The 26,764-nt window shown below is 43.3% G+C and overlaps 1 protein-coding gene across 5 annotated transcripts in view; it reads right to left on the minus strand.

The window, feature by feature from the left end:
• The window catches only part of PRKCD (protein kinase C delta), a 2,080,121-nt gene that overhangs the window by 711,424 nt on the left and 1,341,933 nt on the right, over positions 1–26,764 (minus strand). For all 5 annotated transcript variants that reach the window (XM_044078172.1, XM_044078174.1, XM_044078171.1 and 2 more), the window contains one exon: positions 21,305–21,405. In XM_044078172.1, the coding sequence (XP_043934107.1) occupies positions 21,305–21,405 (101 nt within the window). The remainder of the gene's footprint in view (positions 1–21,304; positions 21,406–26,764) is intronic.

Raw genomic sequence — 26,764 nt, forward strand, 5'->3', positions numbered from 1 at the left:
CGGCTTTTCCCGGTTAGGGGTCACCATAGCGGAACTCCGGTCTGCTAATGATTGGCAGTAGATTTTTATGGTGCCGAGTTGCCAGCCCGACGCCCATTCACACATGTCTTTCGAACGCCACTCGACCACAGGGAGGACATGCAGGCTCCACACACAAGGCACTCCAGCCGAGAATCGAACAGGAGAACCTCTTGCTGTGGGGCAGCAATGCTGCTGCTGCACCACCAACAATAAATACCAAAATTAAGGAGCAGCAAGTGGAGTGGGACCCATTTGAAAAAGAAAAATGGACAGGGGAAAGAAAAACAGACCTGGTATGGTACAGTATTTATGCAAAGGTGAAAGCAAAATTAATCAATACAAAAAAAGCAGTTCAAAAATTATTTGAAGAGAAATACAGGCAAAGGTTCACAAACATGGAAAATTTCACAATACAAAAAAATAAGAAAACAAAGGGGAAGTACAAAAGAGAATTAGTGAGGAAGAAGTAAAACAAAAACTGAAGTTATGTATTATCTGCATACTGCATGATTTAGTGTAAAAAAAAATCCAACACAGGTAATATTACAGTATGATGGAATAATGAGTTCCCAGATTAAGGAGAAACAGGTGGATTAGGAGGCATCTTGAGACTTGCCACATGGTGATGCTCTGGAGCCTTCTGTAGGAGACCACTTCACATGTTCAGATGAAGATGCACAGCAGGGGAAGGAGCAGGAAACAGTGGCAGCTCAGATGCAGAAAATGTTATGCAGTAATGGGCCAATGCGTTCCCATATGAAGGAGCAGCAGATAAAGCAAAGTGCATCTGAAGAGGATATGTCACAGGAATATATTCTGGAACTTTCTTAGAATACCCTACAAGAAATGGAGGCAAAGACAGTGCTCTCACTCTAAAAGAAAATGATCTAAGGAAGAGCTGCTTGATTTAAGAGAGATGTATAGAGATATTAAGCTCGATAATAAAAGAAGTTATGTACTCACCATAACATTCCATATGTGTTGTCCATCTCGCCTTCATTCTTCACTGGCTGGGTTCAGAACCGATCCTCGGTTCAGACTCGGCCATATACAAAAGCTCACGGTCTTCAACTGGTTCGTGGCTGTATCCCTATCCCATCATGCCCTAGGAAAGCTCCCCAGATCTTGTTTACTGATAAAACAATATGTAATAGATAAACTCATTCCAAATTTATAGAGCAAAGAAGGTTGGAGACATATTTTCCAATCATGACCACTCTGTCCTCCAGGATCCAAAGGCTGGGGGAAGGAGGGCGGGATGTAAGAATGAAGGCAAGGTGGGCAACACACATGGAACATTATGGTGAGTACATAACTTCTTTATGTGATGTTGTCCTATCTCACCTTTATTTTTAACTGGTTGGGACAGTGTCTCTAGCACCATACGTCTTGGGTGGCTCACAGGAGAATATTCTTCAGAACAGTGGACCCAAAAGTGGCCCTGTTCCTGGAGGCCAAATCCACTTTGTAATGAGTGATAAAGGGATGAGGCCTTGCCCATGTTGCAGCAGCACAAATGATGTCAATTGGTAGTCTAGCCCAAAAGGCAGACAAGGCTGCAATGGTTCTTGTAGAATGACCCTTGACTTTAAAGGGTAGATCTTTGTTGTGAAATTTGTGTGTGAAGGTAATGCAATCTGATAGCCATTTTGAAAGTGTGACCTTAGATACAGGAACACCTTTTTTAGATTCTGAAAATGAAACAAATAATTGGTCAGACTTTCTGAAGTCCTTTGTCCTATGTAAGTAGAAATGTAATTGTCATGTATGTCCAGTGGTGTAGCGAACATTCTGCTTTGCTGCCACAGTTAGGAAAAAAGCACTGGTAGTTTTATGGACTAATTTAAATTAGACTCTGTGCATACTTTTTATAGGAAGGATGGGTTTGTTTGAAGGGAAACTCTCTTTGAAGAAAAGCATGTGGGGGGGGGGGGCTTTACAGATAATGCTTGTAGCTCGGAAACTCTTCTAGCAGAAGTGATGGCAATCAAAATAAGTGTTTTTCATGTCAAGAACTTTAAAGTACAGGATGATACAGGTTCAAAGGGTGAAAGAACCAAACAGGATACAACAAAGTTTAGGTCCCATGGTGGTAAAGGGGTCTTAATGGGTGCTCTTAATAAATTAGTGCCCATCAGAAAAGCTTGGCATAGTCTGTGAGACATCAGACTCGGGCCCAAATCCCTTACATGAAAATTAGACATCGCTGCTAAATGGACTTGAATGGTAGCTGCAGCTGTGCCTTCATTAAACAGCTTTGTTAAAAATTCAAGAATGGAACCTATGGGTGCAGAAAAGGGATCAATGTGGTTACTTAATGCCCAGAAAGAAAATCTTTTCCATTTACTCAAGTATAATTTCCTCGTTGAAGCCTTTTGAGATGAGATCAAGATATGTTTCACACATGAAGAAGGGTTAGGGAGCCTGGCTATATTTGGAATCGGAGCAGCCAAGCTGTCAATTTGAGGGTTTGAACAGAGGGGATGGAGCATCTCTAACACATGAGTCAGAAGGTCCGGAAGTGGGTCCAGAACCCACGGCTCCTCCTGGAGATGAGACCAAAGGTAGGGGAACCAGATTCAATGAGGTCAGTCGGGGCGAAGAGAATCAAATTGCTTCCCAATGAGCTGGCTTTCTGAAGAACTTTGGGTATCAAAGGAAAGGGGGGAAGGCGTAGAGAAGACCCGAGGGCCAATCGTATACAAGTGAATCCCTTGGCGACTCTCTCGGAGAGGGGATTAGGGCAAAATAGCTGCTGCATTTGGCATTCATGGACGTGGCAAAAAGGTTGTAGCAGGGCTGGCCCCATTTGCAGAAAATCACTTCCGCTACTTCTTGTTTTAGGGACCACTCGTGAGGCATCAGAATCGCTCTGCTGAGTTTGTATGCTATCACACTGGATTCAGCCGGGATGTGCATTGCTATCAGAAAGCAGTGACAGGAGGTCGCCCACTGCCATACTCTCAGGGCCTCTCGACAAAGGGGGTAGGACCTGGTCCCTCCTTGTTTATGTACCAAACAACTGACATGTTGTCCATTTGTATTACAACAGTGCCTAGCGGAAGAGAGTCCTGAAGTGCCTGCAACACCAACAGCACCACAACCATCTGTAGGATGTTGATGTGCAAACAGGCCTCCTGATCCTGCCAAGTGCCTTGGACTGTACTTCCCAAAAAATGCCCCTCCCCCCACTCTATCTGGGAAAAGTCCATGGTTACTGTGGCTAATGGATGTGGAAGAACAACTAATGTAATATGAGTGGAGTGAAGCCACCAGCAAAGGTCTTTCTTGCAGGACTCCATTATCAGAATTTGGTGGGTCCTGGATAGTTCCTGCAATGACCACTGAGTGAACAGTAGCCAGTGCAGAATCCTCATGTGCAGGTGTGCTAATGGAGCTAAGTTTATTGCTGCTGCCATGGTTCCCAAGACTTTTAGGACTATCCTTGCCTGTACTCTTTTCCTAGAAAGAAGTTTTAAGATCTGATGTCGCAGTACTTGAACTCTTTCTGGAGGAAGTTTTGCCATCATATTTACTGTCTAGCTCTGCTCTTATAAAAATGATATCCTGAGATTGCAACAAGGCAGATTTTTTGTAATTTATTGTGATTCATGGATGCCACGGTGGTACGGCGGGAGCGTTGTTACCTCACAGCAAGAGGTTCTCCCGTTCGATTCTCGGCTGGGCTTGGGAGTGCCTTCTGTGTGGAGTCTGCATGTCCTCCCCGTGGTTGGGTAGCGTTCGAAAGACATGCATGTGTAAATGGGCGTGCCTTCGTTGAAGGTTGAGCACTGAGCTGGCACCTCGGCGTTTCATAAAAATCTACTGCCAATCATTAGTGGACCGGAGTTCCGCTGTGGCGACCCCTTACCGGGAAAAGCCGAAAGACAAACAACAACAACATTGTGATTCCTAGATGAGAGCAGAAACGTAATGTAGATGCTTGGTGGTGGCGGTTAGGAGCCAGTCATCCAGATATGGAAACACTCTGAATACTAGACGTCTCAAGTGAGCCATGACTACTGCCATACATTTGGTGAACACTCTGGGGGCTGTAGTGAGACCAAAGGGCAGAGCCGGAAACTGGCAATGACTGGCTCCCAGCCGAAAGCGCAGGTGACTCCTGGATGGCCTGTCCATTTTTATGTGGTAGTATGCATCTTGGAGGTCTATAGAGCACATGCAATCGTCTTTTCCCAGAAAAGGGAATATCGACTGCAGTGTTACCATCTGTAACTTTCGTTTTTCTTACTGACTTGTTTAATCCACTGAGATCCAGTATGGGACTCCAGTCTCCTGTTCTCTTTGCATTAAAAAGAACCTTGAGTAAGTTCCGGATCCTATTTGGTCTGCGGGGACTGTTTGAATTACTTTTTTCTAGCAACTTTTGAATCTCTAGAGTTGCCTGTTCCCTCTGACTGGGTGGAACATCTGGGATGTTCTTTACATTTGGGATAGGGAAGGAAAATGGTACAGAGTAACCTCTGACTACGATACTTTGTACCCACCTGTCTTTTGTTATTTGCAGACAGGCTTCTGGGTACAAAGATAAGCGACCCCTGACTGCCTCCAGAGCAGGACAGATGGGCCTCCCTTCATGAGCACTGAAAGGGCCTACCACAGAATGAATCCCCATCGCCCTGATTCTGCAGACCCCCTCTGCCACGTGGATGGCATCTTCCCCCTCTATCCCTGGGAAAAGAATCACCAAGTGTGTCTTGAAAAGCTCTCTGGGATTTTCAGACCCATATTTTTCCTCCCTTTTGACCTTTTGGATAAGGTCTAGAAGGTAGAGAAAAACATGCTCCTATGCCAGAGAGAGTTTTTCCTTCTTGCTCACACCTGGTTAGTGTGTTCTTGACTTTTGGCCAGAATAAGGACGAGCCATCGAAGGGGGCATTTATAAATTAAGATTTAAAGGGCTCCACAAAGTCGCACAAGCACATCCAGGAATGTCTCCTCAGGGAAATTCCTGAACCCACTGCTCTACTCGCTTCATCTGCTGCATAAGAAATGAGCCTCATGGAGGAGTTAACCACAGAGTTTAAGGTGGACAGCTGAGGGGAAACTTTGTCTGATACCCCTGCAGCTACTGTACCTCGGAGAATATATCCTAGCTCCTTCAGGAGATCTCTTTGTAGTCTAGTAAAGTGCGTCAGATAATTCAGTTATCTGAGTGCAAAAGTCGCTGAAGAGAACATGCACTTCTAATATCTGTCCATTGTATGACACTCCTTGTTTGGCGGATGGACAGATGAGGATGTCTTAGAAAGTTCCTTTTTGGTGGCTGCCGCCACTACCATAGCATCTACCGGAATGCCCTTAGTAAGGAAATCTTTATCTGAAAGTGCTGAGATAAAACTGTTTGGCCTCCAAGGAACAGGTTCCACTGTGTCTGGAGACTACCATGCCTTTTGACTAACTAATTCCATGACCTCGTCAAAAGGCGGAGACACCCAAGAGGAAGAAGGGTGAGACCCAATGGCTTTCAGGTATACAGACTCCTCCTCAGAAGGGTTGATGGACTTCCAGCCGCCTCTCTGCTTAAGGATTTCCAGGATGTCTGCAAAGCAGACATCCTCAGAGGGTGACCGTGGGAACTCTTCTGACTCATTGAGGTCTGTATCAGAGGTGACAGACTTCTTTGGGTAGTCTAAATGCTTCCTCTTGCAAAGTCCCTTTCAAGGGGCCTCTTCAGAAGGGTACTCTGGAGAGGTTTCAGAAGGGGAGGGGGGTTCACCCGATGGGGTATCCTGGAGTAGGTCTTGGTGCCGACAGTTCCACTACGATAGGTTCTAGACATCCCGGCTCCAAGGTCCCATGTTGGCTCAGAGGAGGAATCGATGTTGAAGGGGAGGTCCTGGTTGGCTCCGAATCCGTTGGAGCCGATAGAAGTTTGGCCAGCACTGGTGTCCTTAAAAGTCTGCGCACCACCCGATCCACATCATCATTAGAAAGACTCCTGGAGGACCGAGAGGAGGGGGCAGGAGAGCCGATTGGTTGTAGAAAAGGTGACCTTAAAGTAGTGGAGACTGGTACCAATTTTGGGGACCGGCTCCGTAATTCAAATTCTATTGGCCCTAATTCTGAAGGAGCCAATGATGAAGACTTCTCAAGCCCAACAAACTTCGGGTCTGGAGAAGTAACTTTGGTCAGATTTTTTGCTGGCTCCGATTGGCCAGAAGAAGGAAATGACCTTTTCCCAGATTTACCAGACTTGGATGAAGGAGACTTTGTCAATTTAGAAGTGCCCTGACCTTCTTCTAATGTTACATCGAAGGGGGACTTCAGTAAGCCTCTGACATAAGCTTGTTCTTCCTTTCAAGAAGCACTCTAAAACTAAAAGAGTGGCAAATGGAACAGGTTTCTTGCAGATGCAAAGCCTCAAGACAATACATACAAATGGTGTGCCCATCCATGATGGACATTTTCTGGCTACACTTCACACACTTTTTAAACCCAGAGGGTTTTGGTCTCTCTCTGTTTCTTAGCCATAACCTGTCTACTAACAGACAACAACAGGAATGAAAATCCTACTAGGACAGGTGAACTTCATTTGGGGTTAATCAGAGTCTCTTTAATTGATGGCATGTATGTACTCAAGAAGACTGAATGCTGTAATTAAATCAAAAGGTATTTAACAAAGTATTAGTTTAAGGGTGTGCACACTTATGCGACCAGCTTATTGGACGTTTTTTATTTTTTATATTTTTCCCCTAACAGATTTGTTTTTCAATCGAATCGTACAGGTTATAGGTCACATTAAAGGTGGGAAAAGTTTTGAAATCATTTACTGTGGTCTCATTTTTTATATCACAAAAACCTGGCATTTTAACAGGGGTGTGTACATTTCTTATATCTATGGTAACAGCAATGCACATTATCAAAGTAAACCAAAATCTATCATAAACTATTGCAAATACTAAACAAAAAATATCAGCACAGGCAGAAAAATTTAGAAGATATGCTAATAAATATAAAGGAAAAATACAAAATAAGCAATTAATTACCTAAAACTATTTATAAAAAATGGGAAACAAGGCAAAAGGAACACCACCAAAAAAGAAGAAACAGACACATTCTGGAAAAATATTTATAAAGATCCTGTGAAACGTAAAGATGTGAAATGGATAGAAAAATTAAAATAAACAGTAAGCAGTCCCATGTAGAGGATATGAATTGGGATGAAGTAGTGACCACAGAAACTGAAACAAAATTAAGAAAAGCTCCTAATTAGAAAAAAACTCGGGCTCAGATACAGTATTTAACCTTTGGCTAAAAGTATTAACATCTTTACACAAAGGTTTGGTTCTGGGTAGGAATTACTTATATACACATCTCAGACACCAACCTGACAAACAAGAAAAATGATACTCCTCTTCAAGAGTGAATCCGCTAGTCATCCTAAAAACTATAGATCAATAACTTGCCTTTCGATGGTTGTTACAAACAATACACTAGAACTGATGCAGACAGAGTTTATAGTCATTTAGAAGAAAAATCAATTATGGCAATAGAACAAAGTGGTAACAAAAGAAAGGCATATGGAACAAAGGGTCATTTGTTGCTAATTAAAACCATAATGCAGAATAGTACAAAAAGGGGAAGAATCTAAGTATGGTTCATAGGTAGGTACTAGGCTATTGGCTCTAGGGCCTATATAAGCCTAACCAAACAGTAACCTGGCTTTTGCCACCCAAGAAAATTATTTTCCTGTGCCCCTGTCAAGCAGAGCCACAGAAGTGATCCCTGGGGTGAATTTCCTATCTCCCATCCAATCATCAAGATTTTTCTTGAAGAGTGCTAATGAGGAGCTTTGTTTGATACAGATAGGTAGTTTGTTCCAGAGTATGGGAAGTCTCTCGGACAGGAATCTATCCCTCCAGCATGTTCTGTTTATCATGGTGTTTAGGTCCCTAGAGCGTGTAGCTCAGAGGGATTGGGATTTCTTTACATGGAGCATGTCCAACAGCTCTGGGTTTGACATAGCTTTGTATGTTAGGCAGAGATCACCTCTGAGTAGGCGATAGGCGACAGAGTAAAGTTTTTTGAGATGGTCTGCGTAGGGCATCTGTTTGAGGCCGGTAATCCTCTTTGTGGGCATTTCTGTGGCTTTTTCAGTTGTTGTAGATGTCTTGTGAGGTACATACCAAAAGGGGCATTGTACTCTATAATGGGTCTAATGAGTGATGAGTAGAGGGGAACAATGACCTATTTTTTTCCTGGATGAGAAACCTTTTGTGATGAGGTGTGCCACATAGAAGGATTTCCTGACTACTATGGCGGTGATTATCAAAGTAGAGACTACTGTCCCAAGGTCTCTTATCACACTTTCAGTGTTAAGTAAACTACTGCCTATCGGTACACAGTTTTTACGAAAAGGGATGACAATGCACTTTTTGGCATTGAGCTTGAGGCCATGGTTTTGACACCAGGCATCTGTCTCAGGGAGGCCCTTTTGTAGGATGCCCACATCATTAGGAGTTTTGATTATGGCTCCTCGTTTGCAGTCATCTGCGAACTTTGTTAGCCAAGGACCTTCTGTGTTAGCCTGTACTTCAGAGAAGTAGATACCAAACAGGAGAGGACCTAGGACTGAACCCTGTGGTACTCCACTTGTCACTGGTCTGAAGTTGGATTTAGAGTCTGCTACTTTCACAGTGCGGGTTCTGTCAGTGAGCCGGTTGGCAACCTATCTTGTAACATATGGATTTAAACCTAGTTCAGTGAGTTTATCTATAATTCCAGAGTGGAGGATGGTGTCGAAAGCCTTGGTGAGATCTAGATAGGCAGTGTGAACCACCTTACCCTCATTTATGGTTTTGGTGACCGCTTCAAAGAAGTCTATCAGGTTTAGGAGACATGATCTGTCTTTTACAAACCCAAAATGGGTAGGGTCCAGAGTTTGGAGATTACCAATGTCATTGTTTATAAGTTCCATGGTGATACGTTCCACAGCCTTGCAGACCAGGCTCGTCAGTATAATGGGGTAGTAGTTCCCAGGGTCTGTGGTGGCTCCCCCTTTGTAGAGTGGGATAACTGTTGCTGTGCACCATTCAGTGGGCACAAAGCCTGAGGTGAGGCTATGATTGAACATGGCACTTAGGTGGGGTGCCAGTTCATTTTGTAGTTCATGTAGAACGCAGCCTGGGATGTTGTCAGGTCCCATGGATGCTGTGTTCTTGGCTTTGGAGAGTGTGGTTTTTACCTGTGCAGCTGTGACTACAGGAACATTGCATTCTTCCTGTATAGAGATGTGCCCTTTAAGGGATGAGAGAGGGGTAAAGTTAGCACTGAACCTATCTGCCAGGATGTTGGCAATATCAGTTGGTTCTGTATATTTAGTGCCATTGTGCTGTAACTCAGAGCAGAAATGAGTGTTGCCATTGAGATTCTTGACATAACTACAGAATGCTTTGTGACTGTCTTTAGAATCAGTGGCTATTTTGTTTTTGTAACTAGCTTTGGAGGATTTTAAGAGGGATCTCAGCTTCTTACTGAGGCTGACCACGGAGTTCCTCCAATCATGGGATTTTACTCTTTTACGCAACAGTTTCTTTCTTCTGTTGCAGAGTTTGTTTATAGCAGGGGACCACCAGATTGGCTTCCTTTTTTTGGAGGATAACATCTTGGTTCTGTTAGGGATTGCATGATCCATGCACTCGTGTTAGTGCTTATAAAGTGCAACTGTATAGGATTCAGCAGTCGTACCTCTATTGTCCGTCAGCATGGGTGTCGTGAAGTTTGCAACTTCTGTCTTAAGAAGCGTGAAGTTGGCTTTGGAGAAATTTTTTACCATGGTTTCCCTAATGGGGGGTGGGGGTGGGATGTGGATGTCTAGGGTGATTTGCTTGTGGTCGGATCTGACCAACGAGGAATTGACCTCTGAGGTGGGACACCGGTTGCCCATGTTGGTAATGACCAGGTCTAGGATATTGCTGCCCCTAGTAGGGGTGTGGATAAGTTAATCCAAGGCATTGGAATTTATGAATTCCAGAAAACGTTGAGCACAAGAGTTGGTACATGAGTAGTTTTCCCAGTTAATGGTGGGGAAGTTGAAATCGCACATTATTAGGGTGTTAGGTTGTACCCTAATATTTTCCAGTGTATCAAGAATTGAGGAGTGGGAACCCTGGGGCATGGTGGGGGATCTGTAGCAAGCTACAATTTGGATTGCGGTCTTGCCCAGATATGGTTGCACTTGGATAATCTCGGATGCATTATGCTGAGCAACTAGCCTGGAGGTGTGGATATTCTTAATGAATATGGACATGCCTCCCCCTTTTGTGCTTCAGCCCAGGTTAGGTGGCCGAAAGGTGTGGTATGAATTATAGCCTGGTAATACAGGGATGCTCTCTGGAGCCTTGAACCAGGTCTCTGTCACTGCACAGATGTCGATATTCTCCATTTTAAGGCGTGCCTCGAGTGAGTGCATTTTGAGGTTTAGACTTTAGCATTATGTAGCATTACCCTCAGATTTTGCTTGCTTGTACCTGTTATGGTGGTGAATTTGTCATTTGAATCTTGCCTAAAAAAGGCACTATAGGGGTGGCAAGAGCCATAGCCAGTATTCGGAATCCCAAGGGTGACAGGTGCTGGCCAACTCTGGCAAAGCATTGTGGTTTGTCGATCATGTCATCCCAGGCAGACATATACTGGATCCCCTTAGAATGACACCAGAAGCTTAGCCAATTGTTGAAGTCAATTATTTTGTCTGTACTGTGGCATCATTCTGGGTGATGGCAGGACACTACTCAGGGCTAGGGTCATACCTGCCTGGGCTACAAGATTGGACAGCTCCTCCATGTCTCTTTTCATGTAGTCCAGGGAGGTACGTCTCAGGTCATTCACACCAACATGGACAATGACAGAGTCATATTTGTACTTGTCGTGGAGTGACCTGAGTGCATGCGTTATGTTGCAGATCCTGGCACCTGACAGGCAGCTGACAGTAACTTTCTCCTTGTTTAGCCTGGTAAGTGGAATATCAGTGTGCCTGACTATAGAGTCACCTATGACTAGAGTGTTGGGTACGTTGTTATGCCTTACGGGCTGTGGGCTATGTGTCATTTGGGTTGTGTTGAGGGGTGGAGGTTGCTTGCGTTTCTGCTTTGGAGGTCACTGTTGCTTGGGAAATTTTTTTTTGAGAGCCTCCGTGAATGTAGGTGTATGTTTTGTGTTTCTATGTGTGTGTTTTGGTGGTGTAGATTTAGTGAGACTATGTGATGAGTGTGGTGTGGTGCAAATGTTTACCTTCTCCTCATGACTGTCTAGTAGAGTCTTGGGTAAAGACAGCTTTACCTCCAGTTTGGCTAGATAAGTGCATCTCTCACAGGTTATAGCGTTGGGTGGTAGGAGGAGAGGGCTGTCTGTGTACATGAGGCAATTTCTACATTGCCTCAAGATGCTCAGATTCAACAGATTGACAGAAGAGAACACTGGGAGCTGACCCTTGGACATATCTGAATAAGAAAAAAATAATTTCCTGTAGATAAGTGAGGAGAGTGAGTACAAGAGCTGTTTTTCTCTAAGCAAGTGAGAAAAGTAAGTACAAAAACTGTTTTCCTCTAGGTAATGAGGAAGGTTGAGTGCTATAGTAATTAGAGACAGGACCGGGGGAGTGTCCCAGATCAAATCTACAGTTGGGCGGGCAACTGCAAAACCCACCAAATTTAAACTACAAGCCAAAAATAGGGAAGGTGGGTGGGAAAAACAGTTTCAACAGAGATCTAAGCAACAACTAACAGTACAAACTTTAAAACCAAAAATATATACTCAGCACTGTATATTTGCAGATAGATTGGAAAGCAGTCTCTCAGAACAGGGAGACAACAGTTTCAACAGAGATCTAAGCAACAATTAACAAACTCTAAAACCAAAAAAATATATACTCAGCTCTGTACATTTGCAGATAGATTGGAAAGCAGTCTCTCAGAACACAGGTTCCAGCAATTAAATGCAGGCTGTTACTAACAGGTCTAATTTTATGCAAGTGATCCTTGAGTTAGATAACACACAAGCTGTAAAAAACACTTATACCAACTGAAGACATGGCAGAAAACAGAGGGGGGGGGGGGCAGTTTCAACAGAGATCGAAGCAACAACTAAGTAAAAACTCTAAAAGCAAAAAAATATACTCAGCTCTGTATATTTGCAGATAGATTGGAAAGCAGTCTCTCAGAACAGGGAGACAACAGTTTCAACAAAGATCTAAGCAACAATTAAACTCCAAAACCAAAACATATATACTCAGCTCTGTACATTTGCATATAGATTGGAAAGCAGTCACTCAGAACACAGGTTCCAGCAATTAAATGCAGGCTGTTACTAACAGGTCTAATTTTATGCAAGTGTGATGATAGACATCCTTTAGATCCATTTTTAACATGGAAGCTAGAGGGAGAATCAGATGTACAAGAGACTGAAGAGGTAACATCTTGAACTTCAGAATCTTGACAAAAAAAGTTTAGAAAAGAAAAATCCTGCACTGGGCTCCAGGATCTTTCTGTCTTGGAACTAGAAACATCCGTGAATAATAACCTTTGAGTAGGAAACTGGCAGACAGTGGTTCAATGATTCCATGGAACAGCATGTTTTACAGAATCAGAATAGAGAGAGAAATCAAGTTCCCTAGGCAAGAGGCCATCCCCAGAAAAAAAGTAAAGGATTTCCATTGCCAAGAGTGCCCAAAACTCCCCACACTAGATTACACTCTGACCTAACTGCCTGAGACTATATGATGCCAAAGAGGAAGGTGAAGCCTCAGAGATATATAAAGGTTGCCAGGGTGGGAGGTAGGGAGGGGAAGTTTGAACATGCGGGTAGTCATGCTGCTTGTGAAGACTGCCCTTGAGATTTTTAGGCTTTTCATCTTTCTGAACTTCCTTTCTGTTGTTTTTTAAAACCTGATTACTGGTTCCTGTCGCTTAAATTATTTACTGGGAAAGGGGAATGAAAAAAGGGGAAAAAAAGAAGTTATGTCTTACCATAACATTCCATCTGAGTTGTTGATCTTCTTCCAGTCATCACTGATGGGTTCGGTTCCAAGCCCTTGGAACAGAGTTGGCCTTATACCAAGCTTGCATGCACCAAAAACTCTCGAGCTATGCTGCTACCCACAATGCCCTTCATTCAGTTACCTCAGATCGAGTTTGCATGCAATATATAGAAGAAACAACAAGTCAGAGGCCATCTCTGTGCAGAAACCCTAAGACACCACAAAGACCCAGAAGATCCGCCAGGAACCTTTAGAGGGGGTTGGTGGGGGGGTGTGATGACTGGAAGAAAATCAACAACTCAGATGGAATGTTATGGTAAGACATAACTTCTTTATCTGAAGTTATTAATCTTCTTCCTATTCATCACTGATGGGACAGAGTCCCCAGCTACTTGGAGAACCTGGGTGGCCCTTATGGAAAAACATTCCTGAGAACCATTGAACCAAAGGCCACTCTTCCCCTGGAGATCAGATCCAATTTGTAATGCTTGATAAAGGTATGGGGCTTAGCCCAAATGACAACTGCACAAGTGTCATCCATGGAGGCCCTAGAGTGGAAGGCAACCGATGCTGCAATAGCCCTAGTTGAGTGAGCTTCGATTTGGCCAGGCCTAGATCCATCCATAAGCGAATATGAGAAGGCAATGCAATCCCTGAGCCATTTAGACAAAATAACCTTCAATACTGCACCTCCCACTCTTGGACCCGCAAAGGAAATGAAAAGCTGGTCCGACTTGTGAAAGGATTTAGTTCTGTCCAGACAGAAACATAATTATCTATGAACATCAAGGAATGTAGGCAGTATTCTTCCTTGTTTGAATAATTTGAGAAGAATACAGGGAGCTCAATGGACTGGTTAATCGAAAAGTAAGAAACCACTTTGGGGAGAAAGGATGGGTTAGTACAAAGTGATACTCTGTCCTTATGAAAGATCAAATAAGGACTCTTGATATATAATGCTTGCAATTCAGAAATTCATCTGGCTGAGGTGACAGCCACCAGAAATAAGGATTTCCATGACAAGAATTTTAGATCACATGTCGCAGCAGGCTCAAAAGGGGGCAGAGAAAGCCTGCAGAACCCAGGAGAGATTCCATGCCTCCACCGGCTGCCTGATGGGAGGCCTGCTGTGAAAAATACCCTTGAGGAAAGTCTTGCAAAGGTGAGAGGAAATAAGCGGGACTCCATCTGAACCATTATGGAAGTTGGAAACAGCTGCTAGATGGACTCGAATGGTGGAAGCTGATGCCCCACTGTTGAACAGTTCAGCCAGGTAATGAAGAATAGTGGCTACAGGGGCTGAGAACAGATCTAGCTTCTGATTATGTGACCAAATAGAGAATCTTTTCCATTTGTCCCTGTAAAGTTTCCTGGTGGATGGTTTATGGAGAGGCCAAGATAATATCATGGACGAGTGAAGAGAGGGTTTCCTGCCTGGCAACTAACGGAAGTGGAGAAACCAAGCCGTCAGCTTGAGAGCGGACAGATTCAGGGAAGTCAGCCCTTATGGGTGAGATACGAGTCCTGACAAGTGTCTAGGATCCAAGGAGGTTGTAGCAGATGAGGTCGGAGGAAGGGAAACCATACTTGATGAGGCCAGAATGGGGCAAGGAGGATCACTTTGCTTCTCAACTGAATAGCTTTCCTTAGAACAAGGGGAATCAGAGGATAAGCATAAAGGAGAACTGTGGGCCAATCGTGAATCAAAGCATCTCTCGATGACTCCCCGTGAGGGGGAAAGAGGGCAAAGTAGCTGCTGCATTTTGTGTTTGAGGGGGAGGCGAAAAGGTCGCAGCATGGCTGGCCCCATCGGCTGAAAATTTCCACTGCCAAACTTGGATTGGGAGACCACTCGTGAGGACGGAGGATGCATCTGCTTAGCCTGTCCGCTATCACGTTGGAGCTCCCCGGGATATGCATTGCGATCAGAAAGTGGTTGGAAGCTATCGCCCACTGCCAGATTCTCATGGCTTCGCGACATAAGCGGTAGTATTTGGTCCCTCCCTGTTTGTTTATGTACCAGACCATGGACATGTTGTCTGACTGGACAGCAATCGTTAGGGATGGAAAGAGCGCATGGAAATCTTGCAATGCCAATAGCACGGCTCTTAACTCCAAGACATTGATATGCAAGTTGACCTCTACATTGGACCATGTGCCTTCGACTGACTTTCCCTGGAAGTGGCCCCCCCCACCCCATCAGGGAAGCATCCGTGGTCACTGTGGCGCTAGGCTGGGGAGCCCGGCATGGGCGACACCAAAGATTTTCATCTGTACTCATCCACCAGAGGAGATCTTGTTTGCAAGTGTTGGTGATGAGAATCTGTGAGCTCAGGGGGTGAAGATTAGGTATCCACTGGGACTGAAGGAGCCATTGTAGTAATCTCATGTGCAATCTGGCTAGGGGAACAATAGGGATGGCTGCAGCCATTGATCCCAGAGCCTGGAGAACTTCCCTTGCAGACACCTTTTTTCGACAGAGTATCACTTGAACTTGTGCCCTTAATCTCTGAAGCCTGTGAAGAGGAAGAGAGATCAGACCTGACTGGATGTTGAATATTGCCCCTATGAATTCCAATTGTTGTAAGGGTTGAAGGTTGGATTTCTCCCAGTGTATGGTGATGCCTAGCGACTCCGCTAGAACTAGGGTGTAGTGGACGGCCCTGACCAGCAGATGCTTGGTGAGGGTGGAGAGGAGCCAATCATCTAGTATGGAAACACCTGGAATCCCTGAAGTCTCAGATAAGCTGTTACCACTGCTAGGCATTTCGTGAACACTATGGGGGCCGTTGAGAGACCAAAAGGCAGGGCTCTGAATTGGTAGTGATTGGCTCCCAACCAGAAGCGAAGGAGGCTCCTGGAGCGCTTGTCCATCTTAATATGGTAATACACATCCTGGAGATCTAATGAACACATTCACACACCCTCCCATAGAAAGGGAAGGATGGATTGAATCGTGATCATGCGGAACTTGGTCTGAACTACTGATTTGTTTAGTTTGCTGAGATCCAGAATGGGCCTCTAGTCCCCTGTCTTCTTTGACACCAAAAAGAATCTTGAGTAAAACCCTGGTCTGCACTGGTCTGGGGGGACATGTTGAATGGCTCATTTTTGACATAGCTTTCATATTTCAGAAGCTGCCTCTTCCCTTTGACTGGGTGGAATATCTGGAATGGATTTCATAGGTCTTGGATAAGATATTAGGGGAATGTGGTAGCCTCTGGTAATGATTCTCTGCTCCTACTGATCATTTGTAATAGACAGCCAGGCAGCTTTGTGCAGAGAAAAACACTCCCCAACTGCTTCCAGAGGAAAGCAATCGGGCAGCGCTTCAGGAGCATTGATACGGTCTATCCAAGAAGGAATCTCTGGAGCCCTGGTTCCGGGGACACCCTCTGCCCCAAAAGGGGCATCTTCCATTACTGGAACACCCTCTGCCTCTGGGGGAGTCCTCACCACGTGCGTCACAGAAAGGACCTTGAGACTTCTTGTGCCACATATTCCCACTCCTCTGGTTCCTGGAAAAGGAACGCTGAGGTTTGGAAAAGCGTAGACCCATGGCAAACAAGGTCTTCCCATCTTGCTCGCACCTGGCTAATGTAACCTTAGCACCGAACAGAGCTGATGGTTCGATATGGGTATTTAAAAAGGAAGACTTGAAGGAGTCTGAAAGGTCACAAATGAGGATCCAGGCGTGGTGTCTCATGACTATGCCTGCACCGCAGCTCTAGCTGCTCCTTCGGTTGCGTGGGACAGCAACCTCATGGATAAATTGGATATTGACTCTAGGGTGGCAAGTTGGGAAGCAACTTTATCACGTGCTCCATATGAAACTTGCCCGCGAGGGTCCCGGAGAGTTCAGAGATAAGATCTCTCTGGAGTCTTATAAAATGTGCCAAAAAGTTCAGAGACCTGACTGCAAAGGTCGCTGATGCAAAAACTCACTTCCTGAACCTGTCCACTGCCTGGGACTCTCTGTTGGGCAGGTAGACAGCAGGACTCTCTTCCGCAAAGTCCTTTTTCGTGGCTGCCGCCACCACCATAGCGTCCACTGGCAAACTTCTAGACCAATGGGGTTGATCCTCTGGAGGGGAGAGTACCTTGTCTGATCTCCTGGGGATGGCCTCAACAGTGTCCTGGTTCTTCCATGCCCACTGCACGATGAGCTTAACCAACTCATCGGCAGGGGGGGTGTCACCCAAGAAGTAGAGGGCTGACAGCAAAAGGCCTGCAGGAATACAGATTCGTCCGAAGAAGAATTGGAGGGCTTCCAGTCACCCCTCTGTTTCAAAATTTCCAGGACGTCTCCAAAGGAGACATCATCAGGGGGTGACAGTGGGGATCCTTCCCCCATCATCGTAGTCCGTGTCTTCCGTGAGGGACTCTCCTCTGGGGAGTCCATGTGTTTCCTCTTACACACCCATTTCCGAGGGGGTTCTTCGGTGGGAGCATCCGAAGAAGACTCAGAAAGGGAAATACCCCGGACAGGAGTTTCCTGGGCTTTGTGCTCTCGGAGTCCTGGAGGGGGTGGCCTTTGACAGCTGGGGCTCAGAATGAACTGAAGGGATGACCGATGTTGGAGGACTGCTAGAAGCAAGCACCCTCTCCATCACCAGGAAAGCGGGCCCACCTGAAGAGGAGTGGGTGCCCAGAACCGAAGAAGTCAAAATCAGAACCGGAGTCACACCCCACTCCACACGGTCTGCCTCCGGGGACGGAGCCTCAAGCAAACCCGAGGCAGTAGTCACCCTCGGATCCAAAGCTGGGACTGACAACACAGTCGGAACAGAGACCGGAATCGGAGGTTCCACCCCCCAAGCATGAGATTGGGGAATGCTAGGGTCTGATGGAACCGACACCCAAAGGGGTCTCGGGGCCTCAGACACTGTTGTTGTGGATGCCAAGGAAGGGGGTCTTCTTGAAAACATCTGATATATGAGCCTTGGAACTGAGGGATCCAAGGGAAGAGAGTATGTAGGGGTCGCTGGTGTAATACACCCAAAGCCTGGAGTGGGATGGGGTCAAGGCAAATTTGAAATTCCCCTGGCGGTCAGCAGCTGGTCAAAAAGGTGCACCACATCCAATTCTGAAAGGCTCCTGGGGGATCTTACCGATGCCCCTGAGGGGGAATCAGGCCGGTCCAAAAATGGGCTGCAGGCTTGTCTAGCAAACGGGTCCACAGATGAGTACTGGGTCCGTGGTGTATCACAGAGTGGCACCGACGATTCCAGTTTAGAAACCGGGAACAGAGGAATGGTTGGAGCTGAGAACAGACTCGGAGCAGCAGTCACAACAGGGGTGGATGTCAAGAATGGCTCCGAAGTTGTTGTCGGAACTGACATCCAAACAGAGATGGGCGACGTCAGTGCCGAGACAGACGCAGACAAACTGATCAGAACTGAGGTAGTAGATGGCGCCATAGTCGTCGGGTCCGGGTTAGTCGCCGAGGCAACCTCGGTATGCTTCACTGGAGCCAAACTTGGAGCTGCGGTAGTTGGTACCGAGGAGGCAGTACGGTGCTTGGAGAAAAACTTTTGGGTCTTGTGCTTATGACTTTCACCCCTGTCACCAGCCGGCGAAGAGGGATCCGAGTGAGGATGTTTCTTGTCCACAGAAGGAGGGGATGAGACCTCCATCGCAGAAACAGCCTCCAAAAAAGGCGATGAAAGCAGGCCCTTCAGGATCAATTTATTATGACTCTCATTCAGTGTCCACTGACTGAAGCTAGCACAAATATCACATGGGGGTTTCACCGACAAATGCGGAACCCCCAAACAGTACACACACTCTTCATGAAGGTCGTTATTTGGAAGTTTACCACTGCAAGAAGAGCAGTGTTTAAACCCCATAGTTCCCTTCTTCTCAGACATAATAGTGAACACTCACACAAAAAAGAAAGAGTTAGGAAAGTGCAGAAAGTGAAGAAGAGAAAATACAAACAATGGTACGAAAGGGATACCTGTGGGTACAGCTGAGTGTAGAAAGATACCAAAAAACTAGTAACTAACAAGAAAAATTACAGAAACTTGTAAATTTATAAAGATAAATCACTTAGTTGGAGAGCTTGGTGAAACGCTGCTATATGGCTGTGCAGCAAATGAGATCTGAGGTAATTGAGTGAAGGGCATTGTGGGCAGCAACTTAGCTCGAGAGTTTTTGGTGCATGCAAGCTTGGTATAAGGCTGACTCGGTTCCGAGGGCTTGGAATCGAACCCATCAGTGATGAATAGGAAAAAGATTAACAACTTCAGATCTACTATTTGGCGTGAAAAATCTTTGAGTCATTCCTCGAATCAGTTTGCCCCTTTCATCACATTTCTTAAGCACCTCAGCTGCAGAAAAGCCAACAGTGTTTCTTTATCTAAGGGAAAATTCAGAATTGCAGATTTGACAGCAGAAAGACTGAGAATACAGCCAAGCAAATCTCCTCAAAACTGATCCAGATGAAGTAGCCCTAGAGGAAGAATCAACTGTTTCATAAGCACACTTTAAAATGTGCTTAGAAACAGCTGTTACAAAAGAATTTAATTAATTTTTTACCTCAGCTGAGGGAAGGCTAACCATTAACATCTCATGCACTCAAAAGGTACAGCTAAGAAACTTTAACTTATGAACTTGACAGTTTAAAATCCTGAAAGTTAAGGTACTAAAAGAATACCTTCTCTTCCCCAAACTTATTCATTGCTTTCCCATCTCTTTGTCTGAAGGAATGAGATTAGTAGGAGTAACCAGTTTAGCAGCAGCAGATTTGTGAAAAGAAATGATGCTGGGTCTGCTTTAGGATTAGAAAACAAGTACTGTGTGTTGGGGCACCCTGTATATCTTAACAAACCACTTGAAAGCAGGAGAGTGACTGTCAGGAAGACTAGGTGCAATGAGGAAAAACATACTCTAAATTAGGGAATATCATGTTGATCCGTGTACTGAAGTTCAAAGTTAACTTCTGCTCTTTATAGTGATACCACAAACTAGTGTACATTGTTTTCTTATGACATCTTACAAGTACCGGTTTTCCTTTCTGGTTTACTGATATTAGCTCCCCCACAAAATCCATATGAGACTAGTGTGTGCAAATAGTCATATACAATAAGATTCAGGAAATTATGTGTTACTGCTGGGAAGAAAACTATTAAAATCTAATATTTACTACTTCTTACAACAAACCATTCACAATTATATAACAGGCTAATGACCACCAGGGCATTTATAAGCCTACCTATGCAATGCAACCCAACTGTGTCCCTATGTGTCATGGATGTTTATATGGAGGAGGTATATTGGTTAGGAAGTTTCTAGATGTTATATGGGGAGGTGTTAGACAAAGGTAGACAGCAATGCCAAAATTATCAGTGAAATTGGGGCCAGACACCATCTATTTATCTTCAGGTTTTAGGCTTTTGTCCAGCAGATGACAAAAGCCAGACATGAGAGACTTGTCTCAATGACAGCATTATCAATATTCATGCCTGACGGAGTACATGTAGGTCTTGTATAGAGGTGCCCAGAATTCTTTGAATTTTTATATTATTTTTATGGAAAATGTCATCTTTTTAGTAATACTGTATTTACTAGGTGCTTTCAAATACCTCACTCCAGCACTGCTGAGCTCTACTGTCTTATTGGCTGACAGATTGCCCAGGTTTTGGGTAATAGGACCATGCTCATCTCCAGGATATGTATATGGGATCCCACAATCTAAACAGCCCCCCCCCCCCCAGGCTGTGCAGAGATCACAGTGTGCACACTTCTGTTAATAAAAGTCTGTCCAAGTTAGGTCTGAGGAAGTAAGGATATGATCCAGGCTCTGTGCTTTCCACGGAGTACCAATGTCATTATCCCTATTTAACATTATGGGGACTCAGCTCATCCTGGGATACACACCCCTATAGTCAACATCAGACGACTCTGCCCTGGGTGGTGTTATGTTCAAATAATGCAGAACTCTCTTCCTGTAAACTGAAGATACTATGACTGCACTTTCCATGGGTTACCAGTGCCATTCTCCTTCCTTAATGTGATGGGACCCTGGTCTACCCCCCAGATTTGCACAGTAATGCTCCAAGGAACATCACGGCCCTCTCCATGTTGGTGTAGGGCATATGGAACACACACTTTCTGCATACTATATTTTCTTCCATTGATGACATGAATTCTAATAAATGTGTTTCTACTTTGTGTTTGACATCTGAAAGCCACTTAAGTTGCAGTTTAATAGAAACATGGGTTTAAGTACTATTTTGTAGCATCAAGTACGATTTTGGTGTTGGGATGAACTTTGGTCCTTACCTTGTCAATTTGAATTAATGCTTCTGCTAGCAGTTTCTGGTTAATACCACACAAATTTGCTACTTTTGATTGGCATTTGTGGTGCACATTCATCATACATTCTGAAACACAAAACACAAAAAGAAGCTGTAAACTCTGTATTCACTACCCCAAACCAATATTTTAAAAATTTCATTTGTTAGCCTCAGAACATACTCACAAGCGAGAAGAGTGTGTTGAACAGATGGAAAGAGTAACTCTGAGGGGCTGATGAATGAAGGGAATGAGAGAGAGAAGGGTGGATGATGTACGGATAGTGAATCATGAAGTGCAGTGGATTAGCAAGGAGGAAGTAAGGATAGCTATGAAGAGGATGAAGAATGGAAAGGCTGTTGGTCCAGATTACATACCTGTGGAAGCATGGAGGTGTTTAAGTGAAATGGTAGTGGAGTTTTTAAATAGATTGTTTAATGAAATCTTGGAAAGTAAGAGGATGCCTGAGGAATGCAGAAAGTGTTTTGGTACCGATTTTTAAGAATAAGGATGATGTGCAGAGCTGTAGTAACTACAGAGGGATTAAATTGATCAGTCACAGCATGAAGTTATGGGAAAGAGTAGTGGAAGCTAGGTTAAGAAGGGAGGTGATGATTAGTGATCAGCAGTATGGTTTCATGCCAGGAAAGGGCACTACAGATGCGATGTTTGCTCTGAGAGTGTTGATGGAGAAGTACAGAGAAGGTCAGAAGGAGTTGTATTGTGTCTTTGTGGACTTAGAGAAGGCATATGACAGGGTGCCTAGAGAGGACTTGTGGTATTGTAGGAGGAAGTTGGGAGTGTCAGAGAAGTATGAAAGAGTGGTACAGGATATGTACGAGGGTAGTGTGACAGTGGTGAGGTCTGCGGTGGGAGTGACGGATGCATTTAAGGTGGAGGTGGGATTACATTAAGGATCAGCTCTGAGCCCTTTCATATTTGCAATAGTGATGGACAGGTTGACAGACTAGATCAGACCGGAGTCCCTGTGGACTATGATGTTTGCAGATGACATTGTGATCTGTAGTGAGAGTAGGGAACAGGTGGAGGAGACCCTGGAGAGGTGGAGATATGCTCTAGAGAGAAGAGGAATGAAGGTCAGCAGGACTAAGACAGAATATGTGTGTGTGAATGAGAGGGAGGATAGAGGAATGGTGAGGATGCAAGGAGTAGAGGTGGCGAAGGTGGATGAGTTTAAATACTTGGTATCAACAGTTCAGAGTAATGGTGAGTGTGGAAGAGAGGTGAAGAAGAGAGTACAGGCAGGATGGAGAGGGTGGAGAAGAATGTCAGGAGTAATTTGTGACAGACGAGTACCAGTAAGAGTGAAAGGGAAGGTCTACAAGAGGGTAGTGAAACCAGCTATGTTATATGGGTTGGAGACATTGGCATTGACAAAAAGGCACGAGTCAGAGCTGGATGTGGCAGAGTTAAAGATATTAAGATTTGGACTGGGTGTGATGAGGATGGAAAGGATTAGGAATAAGTATATTAGAGGGTCAGCCCAGGTTGTAAGGTTTGGAGACAAAGCCAGAGAGGCAAGATTATGTTGGTATGGACATGTGCTGAGGAGGGATGCAGAGTATGTTGGGAAAAAGATGCTAAGGATGAAGCTACCAGGTAACAGGAAAAGAGGAAGGCCTAAGATAAGGTTTATGGATGCGGTGAGAGAGGACATGCAGGTGGTTGGTGTGACAGAGCAAGATGCAGAGGACAGGAAGAAATGGTAACAGATGATCCGCTGTGGCGACGCCTAACGGGAGCAGCCGAAAGAAGATTTGTTAGCCTCAGAGTTTGGCTATCATGGTCTAATGTCGCACAAATATAGGAAGCTTGTGAATAGATAAATCAGCCAATACAAATCTAAATGAAAATTATGCATTCACTGCAATATCGTGTTAAACCTGACAAGATCATCTTCACTTATAACATTAATGGACAACCTGCAGCGACCTAAATTTTTGCAAAGCATATCACAAAAGTGTTTGCATATACCCAAACTGAGAGAATTGAAATTTGTAACAATGGCTGACTTTAATACCAATAAATATTCACCCTGGCATTTGCTACCACTAAGTGGCTATAGTACAGACCAAACATTACTCAACACACGGAAGTTTATGACAACAGAACCCACATGAATCAAACAAGGTCAGCAACAGTAATATACAACTTTTGTAAACCAAACAAATGACAAAGGATCACTGCACCACTTAAGCTGTAGCAACTTCAGTTTTTCGTCTGACATATTTGCCAGGATACTCAAGTTATTGTTATTCATATTTCAGTTTGGTAATCTGCATTCTTGTGGACTAGGTCATTAAACAGACCATGTACATGCCTAGCACACCAATTCAACTAACAGAATGAAATAAATTCAGAGAAAACAAAACAAAACAATAAGCCTTCTGTGTTAGACTACTTACCATGATGAAAATAATGAACAGGCTCAGATAGTATGGTAAATAATAAGCCTGTTGTCCAGGAAACAGTGTTTTATTCCACACTCAAACTAATGAGTCAGTGTATCAGCATAAGAGAAAAATAAAATTAAAATTCTAGCTTACTCAGGACAGTCATACTACAGTAAGCATGAAATCTATGCAGCACTGTTCCTAAAAAGTGAGGCCTGAGTGATAGTTTACTATCTATCGATATTCTTAACACAGCAAACATCTTCTGCTAATGTCTTTTGGGACCTACCTAATCAACAATAAGAAAAGAAAGAAAAAATGTGGTAAAAGGTCTAGTGAACAGTGTACGTCTTTATTTTGAGCTTCACTGATATTATGGCAGAGGAGTACCACACCCCTACATCTCTTAATATAGCACCTCTGAGACTGGACAACAGTGGGGATAGGGAGAATCTTCCTCACTCTATTGTTCAATTATTTCACGTTAAAATTCAAAACCAAATCAACTAATAAATCCACAAAAATGAGTGTAGAGGAGGCAGACCACTTCTTAAAACCACCAAGCAAGTTTTTTTTATTTAATAAACAATAAAATATATAAGCGCTTTCGTCTCAATATTCCAAAATTACAGAGACTTCTTCAGATACAAATTTTAAAACAGCCCAGTTTGTTTTAAATCCTGTAAGGAAGACATCATATCCTGAAACAGACTTAAAAAGTTTAAAGTGACAGTATGTCCTAAAACAAAATCAGATAGCAGCAGTATTCAAATTCAAAAGTATATTATATATTATGGATATTTAAAAAAATTTTAAACAATATAATAAAACCAATCCATTTAATATAATACAATTATATATAGCATTCTATTACCCCAGTAAATATGCTAATAAAAGATAAACAAATGAAACTGTAAAACAGTAAAAGTAATGAAAAGTAAATGAACAGCTTCCACTAGGAATTGAACCCAGGATCTTGTAAGTATGATGCAGATGTAATAACCACTACACTATTACCTTCACATAACCTATTACTACAAGTTCAATGTCTTATAAGAGCTTTTAATTTTAAAAGGCTACTAATAGACAGGTTGTCATTCAGTCCTGGCCAGTACATGGAATTCAGTCTCAACTGCCATGCGAGTTCCAATTTTTCTAATAGGTAGGGCCATGCCCCCCACGAATTCTAGGTACCAAACATTCCAATATAATGTCGTGGAAACCCTGTAATATGTCTTGCTAAGGCATTCCCTTCCCAGCCATCTCGTATGTGTCTAAGATGCTCACTAATTCTGGTTTTAAATTTCCTTTAGTTTTGCTCACGTAGAAACATGGGCATGAAACACAAATAGCACAATAAATGACCCTCTCTGTAGAATATGTAAATTTGCCTTTAACCCAGATATTTGTGCCGTTAATCTCCACACCTTTATCTGCTTCAATAATGTTATTACAAAATTTACACCTACCACATCTGTGCATAAACCCTTTATACTGCTCACCTTTCTGTGTCCCCGATACATTTTTTAAGCAATGCCCTTTCTTGTATACACAAATGGGACCCTCTCCTAAAATGTCCCTCATAACTTTGTCATTCCTAATAAACTCCCAGTTTTTAGTCAAAATATTCTTTATGTAATTTGCTTCCCTATTAAATGTTGTTAAAAAACTATTCTAGTAGGACTTTGGTGTAGCTGATGCACATATTGTGGTTTTGCTGCTATTATTATTAATAGTGTTGAATCCTGTAGTTGTTAAAACATTTTCTAATGTTTGTCCTACATTAGTATTTTTCATGTTTAAAATAGGGACAAAATGCTCAGACCTTCTCTTACTGTTCACTTCATTAGCAAATTTGGTCCATTAACGAACTTGGATAACCTCTCTTGACAAACATTTGTTTCAGCAAATTACACTCCTCAATATATGTCTCCCATACAGCTGTCATACGGGCAGCACGGACAAGCTGGCCCTTTACAACTGCCCGTTTTTGTTTGAATGGGTGACAACTACTAAAATGTAAAAAACTATTGGAGTATGTATTTTTACGGAAAATCTTTGCTAAAAACCTGTTCCCAACATCATCCTTCATTAAAAGGACATCCTGGTATGCTATACTCGTATCATTTATTGAATACGTGAATTTTAGAAAACTAGTTGTGGTGTTAATATATTCCAGGAAAGCATTCAATGTATCTCTAGGACCTTTCCACAATATAAACATATCATCCAAATAACGAATGTATGTCTTACAAAATTGAAAATATTCAGATGTCTTTAAATATTGTTTTTCCCATTCAAGCATTACAATATTGGCATATAGCCTCCACAAGTGGAGCCCATTGCCACTCTCTCTTTCTGAAGGAAATATTGTCCTTCAAATAATATGAAGTTGTTCCTTAATATTAAATCCAGCATCTGTTCAAAAAGATTAACTCTATCCTGTGCTAGATTTTTAGAATGGAGATATTCACAAAACCACTGTGAACCAATGTCATGTGGTATTCTTTACTATAACTGATGTCATTAGTTTTCCTTAGAAAGTCCCACAAATCTATATAGACACTAGGCTCATCCTATACAAGTTTACTTAATTCCTTGTCCAAATACTTTGCCAAGGGGTAGGTAATAGAGCCTCTGGCGTGCACAATAAGCCGCATAGGTGGTTGGTACATATCCTTATGTATTTTTGGAATACGTATTCAATAAATGATATGAGTATAACTTGGATGTCCTTTTAATGAAGGATGATGTTGGGAACAGGTTTCTAGCAAAGATTTTCTTTAAAAATATATACTCCAATAGTTTTTTTTACATTTTAGTAGTTGTCACCCATTCAAACAAAAACGGGCAGTTGTAAAGGGGCAGTTTGTCCATACTGCCCGTATGACAATTGTATGGGAGACATATATTGAGGAGTGTAATTTGCTGAAACAAATGTTTCTCAAGAGAGGTTATCCAAATTCGTTAATAAACCAAATTACTAATGAAGTGAACAGCAAGAGAAGGTCTGAGCACTTTGCCGCTATTTTAA

This window comes from Protopterus annectens, chromosome 7.part0 (genome assembly GCF_019279795.1).
Source record: "Protopterus annectens isolate FY-2018-M chromosome 7.part0, PAN1.0, whole genome shotgun sequence".
Taxonomy (NCBI): Eukaryota; Metazoa; Chordata; order Ceratodontiformes; family Protopteridae; genus Protopterus; species Protopterus annectens.